This window comes from Pagrus pagrus (genome assembly GCF_965226575.1).
Source record: "Pagrus pagrus genome assembly, chromosome: 4".
NCBI classification, from domain to species: Eukaryota; Metazoa; Chordata; class Actinopteri; order Spariformes; family Sparidae; genus Pagrus; species Pagrus pagrus.
Genome location: NC_140188.1, coordinates 21,745,498 through 21,768,410, shown reverse-complemented (window position 1 = coordinate 21,768,410; position 22,913 = coordinate 21,745,498). Strand labels below are relative to the sequence as shown.

Here is a 22,913-nt window from a genome sequence, read left to right as displayed (position 1 = left end):
CTTGGTCAGAAAGTGGCAAACATACAAACAGACAGGCTAAAATGCACGCAGAGAAGTCTTACTCGCTCAGTATCACACATATACGCACGCACACACACTCATACACAGGGACACATGCGTCAGCTAAGCCACAGTCACACGCATACTTATTTACTTGTAAACACGCACTCAGTATGAAACATGGCCTCTCATTCACACACACACACACACACACACACACGCACACACAGGATTACTAGAAACACGCATTCTCAACCCATTCTCACCTCACACTGCTCTTAACCTCTATACTGTCCATTCAGTTCACATATAGAGAGAAAACATGTATCTTTTATTTGACCTTGATTTAACCGCAATGGTCTCTTGCCAGTAAAAAGCATAAATATATTTACATGAGAACACAGAACCGACAGTCATAGAGAAAGAAAAGTGGGGCGTACTGTATATAACCACAGAATGTACATCATTTCTCAAGAAAGGAATAAATCTATGCATTAAAACAACCGCCCATTTTAATCCTTAAAGTGCTCATACATACACATATTAACTGACATTTTGCACCTCTGTTATATTTCACAAATCAGAATACAACCAACACAGCATCATCATCTTCTGCAAACAAGACTGCTGCTCTGTGCTCGGATGATCATTCTTGACCTTTGGGAACAACATGCTGCATGGCGAAGAGAATCTAAGCGGAAAGGCCCATTATTATTGATTCGAAGCTCTTAACTGCATCTTCATTCAGCGAATGGAGCTGGCTCAGATGTCATCACGCGACCCGAATGTGAACATTCAGTCAGGTGATAACAAGTGGTCATATATAGCAGTTGAAAGCTCTGAATGATCCTACAGTAAGTGCACTTTCAAGCTCGGATAATCTTTACCATAAGACTGCTCATGTGTTTTGTGGTCACTAATGTAACATCCTCTTTGAGTAAAAATGGACTGTAGAAGTAAATTGCTCAAGTCTTTTGACTCTGTATACGACCTCGACGTAATGTGTCAACACAAGTGACATTATCACTTCAACCTGGCAAACAGGACAAGCCTCTCTACGTCGCTATATAGTTTGCTGCCTATTGGGCAATCAGCATATTATGACATATTTTAAAAATAACTTGGCTTATGCATCCCAGTCGCCAGCATAAAATGTTGCCATTGTATGTTTTTGATACCTTAAATTTGTAAGTCACGTTACATCCAGATTAGCTAGGCCGGATCACTGCCACTGTTCGGGACCAGTTCACTTCCTGTTTCACCTGACAAAACCGGGTAATTTTAGCAATCATCAGGGACTTTTCTAGCATTCTTTGTGGCACAGAAATTGGATGGGATATTAGGAGATTTTCCAGGCATGTTTGAAGCAACAGAAATAGGTATTTTAATCCAAAACCTGCACAAAAGTTGTAATGGAAAGAAATGTCAAGTTGAAACATATCGTTGGGCCTACAACACAAACCAAATAGGAAATGGCTGGAACAACAGCACAAATGTAGGTTGCTTTGAGCTAGGGTTGGGCGATATTTCGGGCCATATAATGATATACGATGTACACCTCAGTATTTTGAAATCTCTTTTGAAGCCCTTCTTCAATGCTAGGACGGAGCAGCAAAATCAAACATCACAATATTTTTGACCAAATAGACCTTACTCGATATTGATACACGATTAATGATATGAATCGTATAAATAGTGCACGGCCCTACTTTGAACTATTCTGTATTTATGGGCTTCTCCTACACAGGGAATTTAGACATCTGCCTTGTTCACCACAAAGATGAGCTCTTGCAAATCAAAGGGGAATCACTAGAGTCAATACCTTGGAAACATCTCTCCTGCACTTTCAAATTGGCTTGCCTCATGTTTGTTTCGAAAGTGCTGCCAATAAGCAGAAAATCCCCTGGCAGGATCACTGCATCTTGTTCAAATTACACTTCATGATCACACTGTGTTGGTCGGGATTATTACCTGTCTGGTTTTAGTCTCTATTTGTCTAGTCTGCTCCTTGTGATACTTGCAGCTCATTATGTTTATTGCGCTCTCTGTCTGACTGTCAGTACTATTCAGAGTTATTTGTGTGTGGTGTTTTAGGAAAGAACAAGACGTGTCGTCTCTGTTTTCTGCGTGTCCAGGTCATACAATCTCACTGTTTATGAGTCTTGAGTTTGATTGCTCCTTGCTGGAATCTGTCCGTCTGATTGGTTTTCCCCTGCCTGGAATCAATCAGGCTGAAAACATCTCCTCAGTGCAGGCAAAAAGGATCCATCCCAATACACACCCTTGCTGTGCTGTATTTGTGAGAAGTCAATAGCCTGTTATAAACTTTTTACCGTCTGTAGATTGTTGCTGGTAATAAAACTAGCTAATGGGTACATTATGCCCAACAACTGGACTGTGGTGGTACAGTAGACCATGGTGAATTATGGGAATTACTCTTAAGAGCTCTCCAATAAGTGTGCATCAAGTGTGGGTTAAGTTTAGTTCATGTTAGGGTTAGTGGGCTACAGTTGCCTACTACCTCGCCACGAATGAATATGCACTTCACTGCTCAACACGGCGAGTGTGAGTAATGGATTTAGGGACGGTCCCTAACTTTCTAGTCTGTTACCATGCCTGAACCTTCGAGCTGCTCTCAAAATCTGCAGCTCTTTGAAACTAATTAGGTTACTTTCTTCTCTCCCCCTGCAAATATCTCACATTTGGGCTTCAGTCCTATTAAATATTTTGCCTCTCTGCTTCGCTGACTCTGCTCATATTCAAAAAATAATTTATTATGTATTGAATTATCTGAAACAAGATTAGACGAGCTGAAGAGGGAACCCCATCTCTTTAGATCAATTACCTCTGAGCAGCCATTTAATTTTTCATCTCATTCCATTTCATCACGATCGTCCTCCCCGCTCGATCATTAAAGTTGCATCATCAATAAGCTCATTTTACCCCATGGGAGTACAGTGGCATTACGTGAGGCTTACGTTCTCTAATGAGGGGAATATTGCTCATGATTCTTCGCCCTCATTCTTCTTCTCCTCTCTTCCTCCCTCCCCCCCGACAGGCTGGCAGTAGCAGCTTCTGCGAAGGAGGAGGCAGATCGGTTACTTGGAAAAGAGAAGCAGCAAGGTGACATTCTCAGGTAAGGACCAACCAGAGACGAAGAATAAAGGTTTAGTTAAAGCAAAACAGGATGGAGATAAAACACAAAAACAAAAGATGAAAAAAAGAAAAAAAAACAGAGCACAAGGTTTGCTTCAACCTGATTGGCTCTCAGCTCCTTGACCAGATGCACGGCAGGAAGGCAAGGGCAGATGGGAAACAACTGTGTGAGATGATAGAGGGAAAACAATAAAAGAGAGAATGGAAAAAACAGAGGAGAGAAAGTTAATTCAGCTGACCCACTGGGTATTTCCTGGAAATAAAGAGAAGAAATCGAGCATTTGGTGACAGCCGAGGAGCAGAGGAGAGAGGTGATGTCAGGAAAAAAAGTGCTTTTTTAATCAGGCCTGTTGACATCGAAAACCGCTAAATGAGTAAACCATGGGGTGAGCCAACGCGTGCCCTCTCCCTGTTTTTCACTATCTCAGTCTTATCACCGATGACAGATCTGGCTCATATCTGTTCCTCCATTTGGTGCTGTCAGCCTTATGATTTATGTCATCTGACATTATAAAACTGGCTCTCGTGACAAGCTGTGCCCATGCTTCTCCTCCGCTCCGCACGCACACACACACGCTCTCAGGCACTGCAGAGCGGCTCGGAGTCTCCCCTCTCATCCTGTCTCGTCTGAGACTCCGTTCATTTTTGATCACCTTAAGCCACAAACCCTGAATAAGAAAAACAACAACCACTCGAACCCCAGTGAGCTTCTGGAAAAAAAAAACTGTCACATCACTTTGCACGCAAGCTCGAGCCATGTTCATGATGTTTGTGCCCGTACAGGCTTGCGCGTGTTTGTACAGGTGTGTGTGTGCACCTGTGTGTCGTGTGTGTGTGCGGTTAGAAAAAAAGGAAACTGTTCGGTGTGTTCTCGCCCATATGTTCCTTCAAAAGTGTTATTGAAATAACAGAATGTTCTATTCTAGCGCACAAGTTTTCCTCGGCCGTGCTTTGCATGAGCTTTTGACTTGATTGAGCGTGTGTGTGTGCACGTATGTGTGTGTCCAAGACTTGTGTGTTAGCTGAGCTAGTGATCTTTCATGTTGCTTAAAGTGCTTTTCGTCTGAACACAGTTCTTTGTGGCCGAGAGAGATGGAGGAGAGAGAGGGAAGAAGGGAGAGTGCTGTAAAACATGGCTGTGCCCTTTTCTGAGGACACTGTGGTTACATCAGTCCTTTAGCTTTCCTCTGTTGTTCCCTCTTATGTTCACCTTTTTTTAATTTATTTTATGTGTCATTGCCTCATTTCATCATCATCAGCTTCTATTTCTACATTTTATGCCCTTCCTACATCTGCAGCAGCCAATAAATGAAAAGTTTACTTGAGTTCATAAAATTCAAGAGCTGTTTAGCCTGTAAGTCAGCATCCTTCTCTAAGTGTCATTTATATTATTCCACATGTATCTGTCTCACATATTTAAATGTCATGGAATTAACTGTAAGGCTGAAGTATGTGACTACTGCTATGATATTGACGTATACAGTATTTATTACCAAGCGGGGAAAAAACTCTTTGCTTTGAAGGAGCAGCTGCATTTTTAAAAAACCTTGATCTATCCAGGGAACGTTGTCACAGAACGTACAGTATGCTCCACTTCAAAAGCCCACAGTTACACACATTCACACCAGGGAGCGGTAAGCACAGTCCTCTGCTCTTACATACTGATAAACTCAACTGGAGCAATCTGGGATCAAGAGTCACAGTCAAAGTATTGTTAAGGAGGCATTTCCCTGACTGTTTGGGATTCTAGCTACAGTCTTTTCGAGCAACACCTTTAATGGTTAATGTCGTCTTCTTCACACACTTGTCACTCTAATAGCTCTTGTTAACAGCTACCTAGGTAGCTATCAACAGTCCTGTCTCAGCCTTTATGCGACAGCTCCCAAAGATAGATATTTCAGCCAGTTGTGACATAGCAATGAAATACTGGCTATTTATTGAGACAAAATGTTAAACAGGAACAGGAGTGAGGATCGAGATAGGGGGAGTCTCACCAAGCTCTGATTGAACTGTCTTACCTAAGCAGTGCTGATAAACTAATGTATAAACCAAGATGATGTTACTACTAGACCTATTTCTCCCCTAAAATGTTTTCAGAAACATATTATAGTTAACTGTTCAGCTGTAATACAATACTGTTAGTTATTAGCTGAAGTGAAAACCAAGAAATCGCCTAACTCGCAGGACATTACCCATCAGCAGGAGTGTTTAATGTCTCTATTGTGGTGCATTGCATTCTGGTTGTTGTAGGTTTCCTACCACTTGAGCAAAAGGGAATACTGCCGCAGTTTTTCTGTTTTCTCTAGTCAGGTAGTCACCATTTCCAAAAATATTTAAGTCGTTTTACTGCATAGACAGCCCAGTTTTATGCAGGGGCCATCTTTCCAGTGGTGAAATACTCCTTCAAGTGCCAGATTTTGAGTTTTCAAGCTGTCAATTTGTGTGTGTTCTTGTTTGGCAGAGGTGTGTGTGTGCGGCAGCAGCAGGCCCTGCGAGCGACTCTCTCCGCGCTCCGCTCCTCTGGCCATGAGCTCACAGATGCACAGGGTTTCCTCAGCCAGCTGATGGGGGCCTGGCAGGCCTTCAGATCTGAGATACTGCAGCAGAGCACACTGGTGTTCTCAGGTAACACACACATGCACACACTCAGGCCAATTTTTTCACATTTTAGGAAGTATAAACAGATCGAGAGAGAGAGAAACAGATATTCAGGCTTATTTATGTGTATTTTAATACAGAGCAGGACATGAAAGAGAAACGTTGGATAAAAAGGAGTCAAAGAGAGTCAAGCGAATAATAAATATTAGTTTAACTGTGCCGGGGAGTCTTTTAGTTCTGAGGGCAGCACCCACAGTGGATGACTATAATGTGTTTTTGTGTGTAGATGTGTGTTTGCAGTCGCTACACAAACTCCGGTAACCCTTTATGAGAATTTAGACGGGAAAGAATGTGTGTGTGTTCACGGGTATATGTGTGTTAATGTTGTAAACTGATGAAACTCTTACTATAAACTGTGGAGACTGTGAGAAAGAGGACGCACTGGAGGTGTGTGTGTGTGTCAGTGTGTGTGTGTGTGTTAGTCAATGACAGTAAATGCCCAAAGGAGAGCTAACCTCCAGCTCACCTCATGGGTGGGTCTTTTTCTCTCTGCTGCACGTTCCAAACAGCTGCCGTGTGTGTGTGTGTGTGTGTGTGTGTGTGTGTGTGTGTGTGTGTGTGTGTGTGTGTGTATGTGTGTGTGTGTGTGTGTGTGTCTGTGTGTCTGTGGAAGGGAACGAGGCATAGTTCGATAGAGGAAGAGGAAGAAAAAGAAAGTCGTCTGCTGTTTGTATTGATGCCGTGTGAGTATGTGTTTGTTCAGTGACGTGAGCATGAAAGGCAGCTGCTGCACGGACCAACAGATGTACTAAAATACACACCCAGGAATGCACACGCACATGCAAACACACATGGACACGGAGCATATGGTCACAGAAAGCTACATCTTCTCCCAAACAAATCTACACTTTCACAGTCGGACACTTAACTTTGGGCTAAAATCCTACTTTCGTAAGCTGTGTTTTGTTCTTTAAATTGTGTCTTGTCGCCCAAAAAGGCAACTATTTGTAACACAGGACAGATTTGGTGGTCGTCCTGGTGATGTGAAAAATCTAGAAATCTACAATTTTATTGTCTTGGTAAAGGAAACTGATGGGTCTGAAAACTAGACTATTGTAATACATCAGTCTAGATTTTTGTGGCTGAGCCTTAACTAAAAAGTGTAACTCAACAAAATTGCATGTGATTGCCTACATTTTCTGTCTTTAAATCAACATTTATGTATATTTTGTCTAATTTAATCACGAAAAAACAAAAACATTTTGCCTCCTGTGGTTTGCACGTGTATCAGACCAATCTAGGGGCTAACAGCTGCCAATTCTTCTGTTGTGAAGTAATTTCCCCTAATTAAACGCAAAGTATTTAAAACAATGAACCAAAAGAGACACAGTGCGTTCATGTGCTGTTGGAAATGCCAAGTTGACGCTGAAACATGGTGAACGAAAATAAACATTGGGTTGGTGGTAAGAAACTTTGAACACAGTCACGGATTGTGTGTCATTGCATTGTTTCCTTTGCGCTACTTTGTCACTCAAATACTGGAAGCAGCTGTCAATGTGTTGGTTAAACGCTCTGAGCAATAAACTGGAAAACAACTTCATTTTGGCATCCATGTTGCTCCCACATTCTAACATGATGCACATGAACGGCCCTACAAATTCAGGAAATGGGACCATCCGAGGAGCACGTGAATGCAGCAACAGTTAAATGACATCATAAACCATCCAGGAGGTATTGTATCGAACTTTTATTCACGTTACATTTAGTCGAGTTGTTCTTCTTCACTGTCTGATGTATCATCAGGTGTTTTCTGAGTTTCCCTGGAAGTTAAAGCAGCAGGCAACTAAACGAAACACACTGTTGCCCTGAATTAATTTATAGATTTCTCTGAGTTTGGACATTGTCAGAAACATTTTGGATAATGTAAGTACACAACTCAACAAAATATATAACAAAGGTCCAGTTGTTTTTGCACATTTTAATGCAGAAATGTTAAAAGAAAAGTTACTTAATTAGCCGCACTTTAGTCCTGCATGTTTACAGGTCACAATAGCACAAAGCAGGTGACAGTAATAAAAAAGAGCAACAAGGCACAGGACAGGACAAATGGGATACAAAATAGGACATGTGAAACAAAACCAGAGAGTGGGGCAGGATAAGTTACACGTGGCACAGAGCTTGGACCTGTGGGACCCTGACCTGCACATAGAAACTGACAGAACTTACAGTACAAGGCTCAGGACAGGCCCGATCAGTATATTAATCAGTGCATCAATCTAGAGCGGCAACCAGCTCATTATTGATTTATTGCAGATTATTTTCTCAACAGATGAATCATGGCAATTACAATTTACAAACGCCAAAAGGCATCTCTTAATGTTTGTTTTGTCTGGCTAACAGTTTGGCATCCAATTTATGATCACATGGGATAATGAAAACAGACATTTTTTGCTTGAATGAATCAATTATCCAAATAGATGCTGATTAATTTTTCTTTTGACTTCTTCGTTTTCGCATTTTATCAACCAAGTGTAATAAATGTTGTTGTAATCTCAAAACCGAACAGTAAAATGCATTTAGTGTTTAATGTATTTTCTTGCAGTATGTCCACAAAAATAGGCCGCAACCCAGCCTGAGTGTGTGAAAACCCTGCAACCTCTTCACACTTCATACTTCAGACCTATACAAAGCTCACACCTTAGTCACTCACCTGCACATGACTCCAATCTGATATGGGCGTTAGCTGGCAATTCAACTGTGCTACCTGTCTATCAGCGTTCTGTGGTTAGCGTCAAACAGCAGAAGAAAAGAGAAGGAGCGAAGAAAAAAAGACAGAGAGAAACACAAGGAGGTTGCCTAATGTGAACAGATGAATGCGGTTTATGGTTAGGTGGAGAAGAAGAGGGTGGAGACGAGAAAAAGACCTCAAGGGGTGTGGAATTTTACAGAGAGCAAGACAAAGACGAGCACTGAGAGCAGAGAGAGACGTGAAAACATGATTAATCTCTGTTCGTTTTGTGCCGATGTCAGCAGCTGACTCTTACAGCTTGATATGACGGTGACGGACATAGAGTTTGGAGAGTGTGGGAGTTTTCCCTCGGTCCTTTGGAAAAGAGGATAGAGGGTTGACAGTGAAATTAAGGTGAAAGGCCACAAGCGTGACTAAGGGTGTGTGAATCCGTATGTGTGTGACCGATCCTTGAACCGCAGCCATCTGCCAACACCCTGTGCCATCTTTAGTTTATATGATACCCATTTGCCTGGAAGCCAACTCTGTATGTGTGTGTTTATAGTGACAACAGCAATATAGAAACATCAAATATGTTCTTACACAACTTAGCAAACAGTTAACATCACCTCCGTGTCCTGTGCTGTCTCTCTCTGTCTGTGTTTTACTGTTTATTCCAAGAGTGCTATTACGAAAATGTTCAGGTAGGAAATGATGATGTTGAAACACACATCAATTATTGGGAGATTTATGGACCGCATCAGAAATAAACTGACTTCCAGACATACAAACAGTGATCTCATAAAAGGTCTCAAGCCTGTTGTTAAAAGCACGTTCCTTTGTTCGCGTGACACTAAATTTCTGGGAAGACAAATTGTAGATTCCATTTTCCAGTTAAGTGAAAATAATCCGGAGGCTGTAACAGCAAAACTCCTCCAGGTCTCCATTACTTTCGTGACGTCTTTTCCCACGCTGCTGTGGTTCAGAGGTATTGCTTTTATTACGCATAATAAACTAGGCAGGCACCCAGAAATGTTTGTGGTACACAACAAGGAAAGAATGTGATGTTATTGTTTTGTAGACTCTCGTAAGAATTCCACGGTGCAGCTGTGTATACGTCAATATGTAACTGTGAAGGTAGCTGTGATGTATAAGAATCAGCTAGCTCCTTATACGTTGCCTCATTCTATGTATATCCCAGCTTAACAGGAGGCTTCGGGTGTGTCTATGTGTGCTCATCTTTATGTGGGAGCAATTTATGTGTGTTGCAAAATATTTCATGTCGAAATGAGTTAATTTAAAGCCTTTTTTTACTGTAGAACGTAGTACATTGTGAAGGAAAACTCATCAATGACATGAATGTTATTTATATATATATGTATTTATTATATTTAGTCCAAAACCCAGTATACCATGATGACATGGTGACAAAATGGGAAAAAAACTGCGATCACAGATGCTTTTTCATTCTTTTGTATGTAAAAATGTCACCGCTGATGCCGTTATACTTCCACACTTGAGAACCTGAGATGGCAGCCGTTTTATTGACAGCTCATTCGAGCAGATAGGAGCGTCTGAGCCTGCCCTGTAGCCTGAAACTGCCAATGAGTGATTGTGTCAACAAGTGAGCCACTCAGACACACGCCAGTCTCCAGATGATTGGTGCATTATGTAGCCAATGAGATTTCAAATCCAGTAATATATAGTTTATTACAGTTTTCTGAATGATAAACCTGGAAATGAATTGTATGTAGTTTTATGCAATTTGCTCTTTGAATAAGCCTTCTTTTCCCAACTAAGCACCTTATCAGTAATGTGGTACTGTGTCTCTCACTGACCGATGAAACTAGTGAATTTGATTTAAATTTTAGGAAGCTATTGAGCTCAAAAGAACATGATGCAACTCAACAGACACTCTCGGTAAAGCCTGTTCTTTTTACACTTTATGTAACACAGATATTTTCAGGTAGGCATATTCAAAATCTTGCCTTAAATATCTCAGCATGTTTTACTTTGAGCAGTTTTCTACCTCAGCATTTATTGTAGCATCTGATGGGTTTACATTGACTAGAGCAGTGAGGTTTTCTTTAATGAAGTGCTCCTATTTTCATGGAAGTAGCTCAGCCAGGAGAAAGTCCCTGGAGTTTGTGATGAGGTGAGCAGAGACTAAGCTAGCTGTGTATGTCAGCACCTCTTTTGGTCATCTCTTAAAATTTTATGTTGTAGATTGCTCATAGGGTGACATTTTCTCCTTACAGTTTATTTTTTTGGATTGGTACAGATATCTATGGCCACCAAATTTGTGGCCAGCAGTGCAGTTTATCCACAAGGAACTTGGCACCTGATTATGCTCTAATGTTTTTGAATTGCCATAAATATCGGAAGTTATCAGATATGTTTCCTCTTAAAACCCTCGTCATAAAAGTGTTACTGAGAAAGGGTTGTTATGAGGACCGGTCAATATGTCAAAGGGGAGGAGCACACTTGTATATATATTACTGTGATTTACTTTACAGTAAATAAAACTGTGCTTTAACAGCACTGCAAACAACCTGCACAGCAACACTAGTGTAAAACTGTTTCAGTGCCTTGGTGGCAAGCTGCTGTTAAGTTGCTGTAATGTTTATAGCCACCTTGTTACACTGTGTGTGTCTGTGTGTAAGTGCTGTGACACATAACAGAAGCATTGTAGAGAAAGGCTGTTTTGCTTTCATTGCAAAGCCTCTCTGCTCCATCAAGCCTTTGTACAATTATTTCTGTTTGGACGTGTCTTTTATGGTGTGTATTTCCGAGTGTTTCTGCTGCTTGTGTGTCTTTCTGCAAGTGGGTCTTTGTGCGTGCATTCTTGTGTGTTCTGTATTTTCATGTGTTTCTTTCTAAATCTGTGTGAGTATCTGAGTGTGCATGCGCGTGTGTGCGTGTTGCTTTACCCTGGCGGACCTTGTCATGTCACAGTGACCAGAAAGCAATTATCGGTGTATTGCTGCTTTGAGGAGAACCTCCTACACTCCCCCTCTTCCTTCTGAGTGAGCCAGAGAGAGACGCAATGTGGAGAGAAAAAGGAAAACAGAGCCGCTAAAAGAGTGAAAAAATAGATGAGGAAGGACTAAGAGGAGAGAGACAGTGAAGAGAAGTACGAAAGAGAAAAAACAACAAGAGAGGGAGAGAGAGAGAGAGGAAAACAAAGACTTGGAGGAAGAGAATGTCAGGCTGACATTGCTGGATCGGTTTGAGAGCTCTCCAGAGCCACAGCCACTGTGCCCTGCTGCAACGCTCTGAAGGACCCTCACAGACCATTCTCTCCATATACAGTAGACACATACAGGCACATAAACACACACACACACACACACACACACACACACACATAAATACAAACATATTTCAGTGCACACTCCACTGTTCACACTGATAGCCTTTTGGCCATGCAAGGAACTAGTCAGACACCGACACATAACTTTTGTCTGTTAAACATGAAGAGAGGCGATTGTAACTTAGAAACCAATATATTTTTAAGGTGTTTCTCTACGATGCAAAGACATCCTATAGGAGCAGTTCTTGTCTCGACTTGCTTTTGAATTTTATCAGTGAAGGCCAGTATGCAAATATTTCTACTACTGACAGTTATGTGTGGTGTATCCAGATAATAGTGGTGTGTCTCAAGTTACTCATGATTCAGACTCTGAGCTTTTCTCTTGCGTGATATCCACTCCTGCCTGGAGTTCAGTAAGTTGAGCTCTTCAGTCTGACAAGTTGCTGATCTGACATGAGGCCTAAATATTACAATTAAGCATTTCTTCCAGGTCTGTTTTTTCACTAAGTACATTCTCCTGCCTGGAAACCTGTTATGTAATTGTGAATGCGACACTCCCTGTCTTTGCAAGGTCACAGTAGGTTCAAATTTAAGCAAGTAGAAATTAACCATATATACTGTAGTTTGCAACATGCTCACTTAGATGTCTTCTCATTTAAAATGTCTTTAAGAATTAATGTTATCTTATCTCAGTTTAGGATGACGCTTAGAAATTTCGATATTACAGAAACATGTTTCTAGACTTGTCCTAACTGAAGAATTTATTAAGCTAGGATGGCATTGACCCGGTCCTAAACTCGAAAGTACTGCTAAAAATGGCAGCACCACTGTTGTTAGGTCTTGTATGGCAATGACATTGATGATGAGGAACAACATGGCCACCAAAGTTAGAAGGCTACTCAGGCTGTAACTGTTGGAGAAGCTAACATCTATGTTAGCCTGTCGGAGAAGCTAACTCTGATTTTAGCCTGTTGGAGAAGCTAACATCGATGGTAGTCCTTTGAAGAAGCCAGCATCGATGTTGGCCTGTTAGAGAGGCTAACATTGGTGTCAGTCCTTTTGAGAAGCTAATATCAATGTTAATCTGTTCATTAACATTTATATTAGCAATGTGAATGAACATAATGTTGCCTGTCAGGCTCCTGTGAGCTCCTGTTGGAGAGGCTAGCACTGACGTTGCCCTGTTAGCTTTGAATTTCCTTTCTTGTCTATTATAGCAAGCTAGCTTGTCAGTGACAGGCAGTCTTGTGTATATTCTGAACACAGATACAGGCATGACAGGACGAGTGCCGTTTGAAAAATCAAGTTTACCGTTCTAGGATTTCTTAAGCTAAGATACAAGGTCTGAGATAGGATACGACACAGCAATGAGTTAAGGAATTGCTTCTGTAATATGTGGGTAGGATATTTTTTTTCTTTGAAACTTAAGAAGACAGGCATGAGGCCCCTGCTCTGCTCCGTCTTTTCTAAAGAAATACTTGGTTAATTAAATCACATCTTTCTTACTCATTATTTTATTCTTGTGGCCTTTTTTTTTTATTGACTGTATCTCCTTGCTTTGTGCACCTTGCATCATAACTGTCAAGGTGAAAGTGGAGAGACAGTGATGGGAGGAAACAGTAGCAATACAGCAGCTACTTTGTATCAGACATTCAAAAACAAAGACTACCAGACTGTGGTGTACTGTTTCATGGCTTCCCCTGAGCACACATTCCCTCTCACTCCCTTCTTCTCAACACACTCCCCAACTTCAACCGCTTCCTCTTGTCTCAGTTTTCCACCTGGTTTTTAACCCTACTCTTTTCTTACTCTTTCTCCTCACCTCTTGTTTGAGGTACTCTCATGTTTCTGTCTGGAACTTCTGTCTTTTCTTCTGTATTCCTCTTCCTCCGGCTCTTGTTTTGTTTCCCCGTCCAATCTTGTCACTCTTATAGATAGTTTCATTTGGTTTAGGGTTTCTCCTTTGCTCGAGTGTGAAGTAACAATGTGATAGAAAACTCTGCCTACTGTACCTGTCTGTGTCTTTTCGCTCCTCTGTCTCTCTCTTTCTCTAAATCATGGTGTGTAACAGCCTCTGGTGACAAGCCTGGCTTTGAGCCAGTATTATATGCAGGCAAGCTTTTGTAAGCTTTTACAGCATCTTCATCGTGTCAAGTAAACTCCATTCTGTGTGTTTGAACAGTGATGAAAGAGGAGCTGAAGCATTCCAGTGTGGGTTTTCAGAAATTGAAAGAAGAGAAAGAGCACCTAACTCAGCAGCTGATGTAAGTGTCTACAGTATGTGGTAAAACTCACACACACACACACACACACACATTTATGAAAAACATGCACATGCACAGATGGGGACGCAGGTGCATCTTGGTATGTGGAATATGCCGGGTGAGGAACAGGTCACAGCAGGGCTTGGCTTTATGTATAATTTTCCGCAACCAATCAAAACGTCCTGTAAAGCCCCACTGGCACCGCCCAAACCAGGAAATGCTCTTGTCCCACATACCGGGCCTGCTAAGCTGCAACAACAGAGGATTTGACTTGTATACACTCACACAAAGGTCTAGTCAGGGGTTTAGGACTTCAGAAAAAAGTATGTCCCTGTGGCTTTTGAAAATATGCTGATGATGAAGCTCTGTCAGTTCAAACATCTTGCAGCTCCTTTGACATTTTTTTTCCCTTTCTTTCCTTACAGACAAACACGCACACACACCCTCAACACATACTGTACAAATGCACCTTTAAACTCTAAATTCTCAAGTTGAAATATTTCAACAGCTATTTGATGGATAGTCATTACATTTTGTAGAGGCATTTGTGGTCCCCTGAAAATGACTCCTCCCACTTTGATGATCTCCTGACTTTTCCTCTAGCGCCACCATGAGGTTAACGTCTGTCTTTTTGTGAAATGTCTTTATAACTACTAAAAGGCTCACCATTATATTTTGTTCACGTGCACATGTCCATCTGAGGATACATTTTAATGGAAAAACTGCAAAACTGATGACATTTCGATCAGCCTCAGGTGTACTTGGAGTTTAGTGCTAGCAGGTTAGTAAACGTTAGCATGCCAAAAAGCTAAACTAACATGGTAAACCTGCTGAACATAAGCATGTTAGCACTGTCATTCTGAGCATGATAGCATGTTGATGTTAGTATTTAGCTCAAAGTCAAATTGCCTAAGTACAGCTTCGCGGAGCCGCTAGCATGACTCTAGTCTGTAAGTCTTATTTATTCTGATTTCAAGAAATCAGCTTCAAATGGTAGCATTGATGCTATATTTAGTATTTTGTACCTCAAATATGTACATCGTCAGTGTTTTGTGTGAGCCCATTTTTGGTTCTTAATGCAAGTTCCAAAAATGTAAAATTAAAATGAAGGAAAATAGATTATGGCACAACACGGGGAAATCTAAATGTTTTTAACTTAGTTAAACAGACTAAAAGCCAGTGTACTCCTTAAACAGAAGTACTGAATGCACACAGTGTACAGTCTTCTCTATTGCTATTTACAAGAATACTTCAGCAGGTCACTGTTCAGGTCATTCGGCCATTCTTTTTTTTACTCTTAAGAATTTACTTGGATACTTTTTTTCATATTGGGTGCTGTCATGATGACACTGGTTTGCGCTGCACACTGGAAACGCTTTCAAGTGTTCACATCACACATCACAGTTACTCTGATGTCATTTATAATATGTGTAAAATAGACCACATCAAAAGTGCACACACAGACAAACAAATGGATAAAAAACCCCAGAAACACACATAAAGATAGATAAAAACACAAACTTCCCTCCACATGTAAGGGGAGTAAATGTTAAATGTTGCTTTTATCTGATAATCAGTAAATGAAAGGACTACTTGACCTGACAGACTGCAGATGACGCACTTATTTGGTCACTAATGTTTCCTCCTTTTCCTTCTCGAACCTCCTCATCAGTCTCTCTCTCCTTCTGGCTCGCCCAAATGTTTTTGTCATGAACTTTGTTTTTGACCTTTAGAAACTACTAATGTTTTCTCTCTCTCTTTCTTATCAGTTTCAAAGTGCTGTTGCCTTCACTTACAGGAAAGACTATCTTATGCAGTATGTGTGGTGAACTTGAATTTGTGCATGTACATATAAGACTTTATGCAACATGTGTCTGTGTAGAAGGGTATTGCAAGGGTTTTTGTTCCATCACTGCACATTATAAACAGTTGTTTGTTTGTTTGTTTGTGTGTGTGTGTGTGTGTGTGTGTGTGTGTGTGTGTGTGTGTGTGTGTGTGTGTTTGGAATGTGCACGGCCATCCAATACAGGGATCAGGGCAGAGACAGCGAGGATGGAGGGGATGCTTGCAGTCGCACGCGACCCACCCAGACATGTGGACATATGCTATAGAGAATCAGCCTTAAGGCCATGTTGCATGTTGAGGTGTATGTGGAGGAGGAGGAGGGGCCGGGAGGGTGCTTAGGTCTGAGACTTTATTGCATGATAAGGAGTGTGTGTGTGAGTGTGTGTGTGTGTGTGCAAAGGATTGTGGGAAAAGAGGGGGCTCACAACAGCAGCTCTAATGTCGACACAGCAGCACTGTGTACAGTATTAAACCTAAGCTGTAGGCCTTTTCTTCCAAATATAGTTATATGTACCTTCACTTTCTGCTTAATGATGATATTTCCAAACAACAAAAAACCTTTATGTCATCCTTTTACATGCTGTAATGTATTTGTCATGGTAATCATATAAAGTAAATCAACTACAGGACAATATTGAGTAAATATTATTTCTATTAGGGGTGTATCAGTACGTGTATTCGTTAACCGAGTCGGCATGTACGTCACAGTTTGATGCATGCAGTCATACGACAAATATGAAGCAGCTTTTAGTTTCTGTGCTCTCCACCTGTGGAACAAGCTTCCTGAATACCTGAGGTCTGCTAAGACTGTCAGCTCATTTAAATCAGGATTAAAGACATTTCTGTTACCCTACTGGCTTTCCAATAAATTAGATGCATAACCTTTTTATAATCTGTATTTATGTATTTTCTTGCTTCTGTTACCGTCTTTTAAAGGCAACTTCTTTAATCTTTATCTATTTATTTGCAAACTTTTCCTTTGTTTTATTGTCCTTTTAAATGCAATTAAATAAAATTGCAATGTCTTAACTAGGTGGAACAAACTGTAACTGCACTACCATCATTACGTAAGTGGGACCTTTTATTACTTTTTGCCTGTTGTACTGAACTCGTACCGACCCGTGACTTCTGTGTGCCATTACACCCCTTCTTACTATTGTATAATCAATCATTATATTTATATTATTATTAGAGTTTTAGCCAAATATTAAAGTTATGACTGTTATATTAATTTTAATGAGTTTTTTTTACTTTCTTTTTCTTCTGTAGCAATACCACACTGTAAAAATACTTACTTACAACTTCAGTTGAAGTACTATTAACACAATGTACTACAAAAGTAATCAGTGCAGATGGCCCCTGTAAGTGTTGGACTATTATATCTTATATTATTAGATCATTAAAGCAGACCCATAAATCTGAAATTAGCATTTTGCTGTTGAAGCTGAGCTCATCTTTACTATTTATACACTGTTGACTAGTTTAATCTACAAAAAATGTATCCTATTTTATACATTTATTATATGTTAAGGAAAAAAATCTTAATTTGTAATCCAGATAGTAACTATAACTGTCAAATAAATCTAGCAAAAGTATGAAGTAGCATGAAATTAAATAACTCAATTACAAACACATCAGACTTGTACTTGATTACAGTACTTTCATTCCGGCACTGACAGAGTTAAAAACACCCCCGACTGATTTCTCTTTCTGTGCCATGCGTGACAGACAGTCACACAAGGTCTAGACTCAGACCTCCAGATGGGATGTCTGAGTTGATTGGCTAACCCTCCTTTCACTGTCCAGTTGATGCTGATTGGTCGTCTGTTCAAACACCCTCTTCCACAGCCGCTCTGTGTGTGTGTGTGTGTGTGTGTGTGTGTGTGTGTGTGTGGGTCTGTGTGCGTGTGTGTGCGCTCTGTATCCTCTCGGTCTCACTATGCATCATATCAGCTCCAGAGCTTCCTGAACCTTTGATGCTCGCTCAAGATCCAAGAACAAAAAGTACCAGACTGTTTGTGTGCAAGGGCTGTTGCCATGACAACTGCCCAACCTCTGACCCACACTTCCATCAAACATCAGTGTTACGCACCTGTTGCGTTTCCGTGGCGCCAGCCCCGTTGCCTTGGAAAGGCACACTCACACACATATTTCAGGGGCGGTCTGAGGACAGAGAGCGGCTGTGGAATCCTTCTGATCCTAGCATGCAATCTGATCAGCGTGCCACAGAGACACTCAAGGGCAGCTTGTTTTGTCATGACTATTTACACAAACTCATGTATCTTTTTAGCTTATTTATCATGTTTGTGCCCCCGAATGATTCATAATGGACTTCCGCGGCGGTGCTTTTTATGATAACAAGCCCACGGGAGTGATGGGCAGCTATAGTGTTCACTTTACCTGAGGGCACTCAAACTAACGCAGGAAGCGTCACAGCCCCCTTCCTGCAACGTTTGAATGACACGTATGTCAAACGTGTCGAGAAGCTTCCTGCTGCATTCTGATTGGCAGGAGATGTTGAGCTCATCCTTTCATCAGAGGATGAACACGTGGATCATCCGACACAGACGCGGACCAGGTTGAAAGGATGGATTAGAGGGAAGAGAGGGATAGATGAAAGACAGGATGGATGCGCTGAGCAAGGGAGGAGAGATGAAAGAGTGGATGATGGAATGAGTGAAGGTCAAGAGAGAAAGAGCAAAGGATTGATGTGATTGATGTGATACAGCTTGTTTTCATAAGGCTGATGCACGCTGACTGCTCCGTGCCTGTGCATGTCGACGTTCGCGTGTGTGTGTGCGCGCACGGTGTCTCCGTGTCTGTGTGACGGTTGGCAGTAAAATAACTATTGATCTCAGGGTGTATCCAAGGACCTCATTTCTCACAAGAGAACAAACACACACACACATTCACGCCTCTCTGTCTCCCTCCCTGACCTCAGGCCTCTGTTTATCTCATACTAGATTAAAGCAGCTGAAGCCCTTATGTCTTTTTTCTTCCCTCTTTTCGATCTCAGATTTAAAAAAGTCTCACTCCTCTTGTTTCTCTCTCCCTTCTTCTCTCTAGGCTCTGTTATCGCACAAACACATGTAGCATAAGAAATACTATTTTCCTGAAATGCAGAGAGGCTTTTTCCTTCTTCTGTGGCTGTTTGGTGTTTTGGTGACTTGCCATGCACCGCAGTGGGAGGAGAAGCTCAGCAGGGTGTCACTGGTACTCTACAATTTTAGTGTCAAGGTTCACCATGTTTTTCGCCGTCTGCTGCCCGTCTGCCTGGACTGGATCGGCTGCACACCATGCACACTCTTCTTCACTTTAATTTGCGGGTGTTTTTCTTGTCCGTTTCACTTGTATGATGCATGATCGACGGTTGACACAGCTAATTACACGGAAAACAAAACATTTTTCTCATGATTATGGCCAAGAAGGCAGAGTGAAGATTAATGTTTGATTCCTATCAGCGTCTGTCATACACAACAGCTGATTAACTCTCTTCGGAGTCAGCTGAAGGCAGCAGGTATGTGCTCCATCTGCAGTCTATAATTTGAGCGAAGCGTCTTCTCAGGCTGTGATTACGCGTGCCAGATCCACTGTGGTTGCTTCGTTTCAGTCTTGCCAGCTCGCTTCTTTCGCTCTTGTACACGATGATTCATTATTCTACACGGTTTCTGTGTTTAGTCCTCAGGTCACGTTGGATACACATTTCTAAGGAAATTTATGAGACAATTTTAACACCTCTCCTCTCAGGAACCCCCAAGTCATGATTGGAACCTGCCCCAAACACGTTCAATGATGATGCGTGGTGATAAATTCTTCGAAATCTCACGTTGGTACATCACGTGCCCGGAGCCAAAAAAATACCCAAAACACTCCCCGACTCCGTCACTGCAAAGTGAACCCTGCGCCCTACAGTAATTCACAAAAACACCAGCCTCTCTTTTACTCTAATTGCTTTGTCTCTCAACTGCCTTTTCACTTCTGGAGACAAAAAAAAAGTCAGGAACAGGAGAAGGCAGCTGGGAGTCAGATATCACGTCATCTCTGACCTTGAAGACGCAAAGTAGGAGTGGGACGGATAGAGATGAGGGACAGTACGCCGCAGTGTGGGAGCACTCAGGGGCCTGCTCTAAATCACCAGTAGCTGTGACAGCACAGGGAGGAAAAGAGGGTTAAAAAAAGAGAGCAAGAGAGAGGAAATGGGATGGAGATGTGTGATGAGAGGTACAAAGAGAGGGAGGCTGATAACTGGTGCCAAACAGCTGTGAGTGTATTACTCTGATTATGTGTGTGTCGCTTTCTGTGCTTCTGTCTGTCTGTGACTGACCTGGTACAGTTGAGATGTTGTACTTTTACTAGCCTACGGTCTGTTCCGATGCAGATATGATAAATTATTAACGGAGTGATGAGCTGCTGTGTCTGTTTCAATGAATCCCCTTTAGTAAAACGTCCCAATAATTCCCCACAGCCGCAGTGAAAACAGGCTGTCTGATTGTGAGCTCAGACGTGCGAGCCCTCTCACTCTGTATCCTCATTGCGTGTGGCTGCAAGGTCACAGGGCTAGACAGCCCGCTACTCACACACACACACACACACACACACTCACACACACACAAACACATTAACTGATCATGCCGCCAGGGAGGGGATTAGGCTGAGAAGCCGACAGGGTTAGGAGGGTTAGGGTAAAGTCTGTGTCTGTATGATTGTGTGTGGGTGTGTGCACAGGAGGCGAGAGTACCACATACTGTCATGGCACGCAGAATTAAAACTGATTTCCAATTTACTTTCTCAAGAGCGAGGTGCCAGGTGATTTCTGACACATGGCAACAAACACAGCACGTAGCGTATTTTTACCCTGAATTCAGCAACTGATAAAAAAAAAAACCTAAGTTACTCATGGAAAGTTGTTCAGTTGTCAAAAATGACAACCTGGAGTCATGATATGCAGGAAGCTTGGTTGAACTTTTGCTGATCCCAGAGGGAGAATTCATTGTTAAGCTTCTTCCACATGGAGATTGAAGCGTAGGAGTACACAGAGGAGCAGTTGTATGGATTTGGTATCTTGCTCAAGTACTTTTCAATGACAGTTGAAATTGTAAAAACATACTCTGGGAGATTATATTTCCCTCTGCCTGAATGTGAGACGTGGGTGCAATTAATGTGAATTACATTTTTTTAGGGAGGGAGGAAACTATGTAATCTGCTGGCTCAACGAATGGTGGAATATGAATGACCGTGTCGTGCACTGTGTGTCTCCAGGGAGCAGAAGAGACGGAGAGAGGAGCAGCTGTGCCAACAGACAGAGCAAAGAAAAGAGCTACTCAGGTATATCGACCTCTCCCCTTTCGTTTTTATCTTCTGATACTTTCCCATCCCATCTCTCCTCCAACTTTCCCACAATCCCTGCACTCATCCCACTCATTTCCCTCCAAATCAGGCTCTTCCTCTGCTTCATTTCTGGTCTCCACCTCCTTCGACCCGGAGAGAGGTGGGGTTATTAGTGTCAGCTGAGATCTGCTCTTGGATCAGTTGAGGAGATCTTAGGCTCCATAAAGTGCCAGTGACACAGCGGAGAGTCTCGTGTGAGGCTGGCGCAACAGATGGAAGCACTCCTTAGTTGGCGTGGAGTCATGTTTCTCACAAACACACAAGCACACACACACGCATCTGTGCACACAGGCACGCACATACTGTAGATATGCAGAGGCGCAGTGGCGCTTCCATTGGAGTGCATCGCACTAATATGCAGGCAGACACATGTGCTTACACACCCAACCCACATGTGTACACCCACAGACAGACATATACACACAGAGCCTCTCATCTTTCTATGCAGGCGTTAGATGTATGTGGGGTGTGTATTTTTTCACATGGTATCTGCTGGTATTCTTTTTCTAAGCCACTGGCAGCCTGGTGTGTTCAATTACACTGTCGATTTATTTCCCTTCCCACACAGCAGTCTCTGATCTCACCCTCTGGCTCCTATACAGCTCAACATATGATAGCACTCCGCTGGGGGGGCGGCGGAGGCTATTTCTGAAAGGATGAGAGGTTGGGGGGAAGGGAGCGCCCCCTCCATAGCTGTAATGGGAGACAACAATTCAGCAAACTGTCCAAGATTGGAGAGCATAGGTGGGGGAAAAAATGAGCTTATCTGGTCAAGAAGCGTTGGCTTCTGCAGAGAAATCAATAGGTACAATCACTCTCGTAGTTGCTGCTTTAAAATTGAATGGGCTGTGAATCTTTTCAGTTTCACTTTGCTCTAATGGCTTTATTGCCAACATTTCCTGGGAGTACAGAGGAGAGATGAGATGAGAAAACAGATCTTCCTGTGTCTGATATCTATGGAAACCCTGAGGGGCAAGTGAAGAATGTATTATTTTTTTCTGGTGATACATTTTCTAAGTCTGATCGAAATTGTTTTCTCTCGTGTGTTTGTGACTTGAGAACTGTTGGAAAAGTTTTGCAAGAATAATCTTAAGTTCCTTCATTTTTTTCTCCATTTTTGAAAACCTGAAAATTCTGTCAAAATGAGTCTTACAAAAACAAACACTTAATCCTTACAATACATGACAAAAACAACAAACTAACCCATACTAGATTAAAGCAGCTGAAGCCCTTGTGTCTTTTTTCTTCCCTCTTTCTATCTCAGATTTACAAAAATCTCACTCTTGTTGTTTCTCTCTCTCTTCTTCTCTCTATGCTCTGTTATCGGCTCTGTAAGCGCATTAACATCTTTTTTTACTTATTTTTTTACTCGAAAGAAATTCCCCTCGGTTTCACACATGAAAAAAGCCCCAGTTCTCAAGTCATGAACACAAGAGAAAAAACAGTTTAGATCAGACTTAGAAAATGGATCACCAGAAAAAAAAAATAGACACTACTTAACTGCTCAGTCTTTCTTTCTTTACTCCAAAAACATTTAATCCACTTGTCCATGCCCTGATAAAGGAGTAAATCTACAGATAGAAGCAGTAATGTTGCACTGAGGCACACCAACACAGATACA

General features: G+C 41.8%; 1 protein-coding gene across 3 annotated transcripts in view; it reads left to right on the top strand.

Annotated features, from left to right (window-relative positions):
- lekr1 (Leucine-, glutamate- and lysine-rich protein 1) overlaps positions 1–22,913 on the top strand; it is an 84,434-nt gene that overhangs the window by 35,466 nt on the left and 26,055 nt on the right. For all 3 annotated transcript variants that reach the window (XM_084350797.1, XM_084350795.1, XM_084350796.1), the window contains 4 exons: positions 3,059–3,136; positions 5,618–5,781; positions 13,978–14,059; positions 21,164–21,229. In XM_084350797.1, coding sequence (XP_084206923.1) covers positions 3,059–3,136; positions 5,618–5,781; positions 13,978–14,059; positions 21,164–21,229 — 390 coding nt within the window. The remainder of the gene's footprint in view (positions 1–3,058; positions 3,137–5,617; positions 5,782–13,977; positions 14,060–21,163; positions 21,230–22,913) is intronic.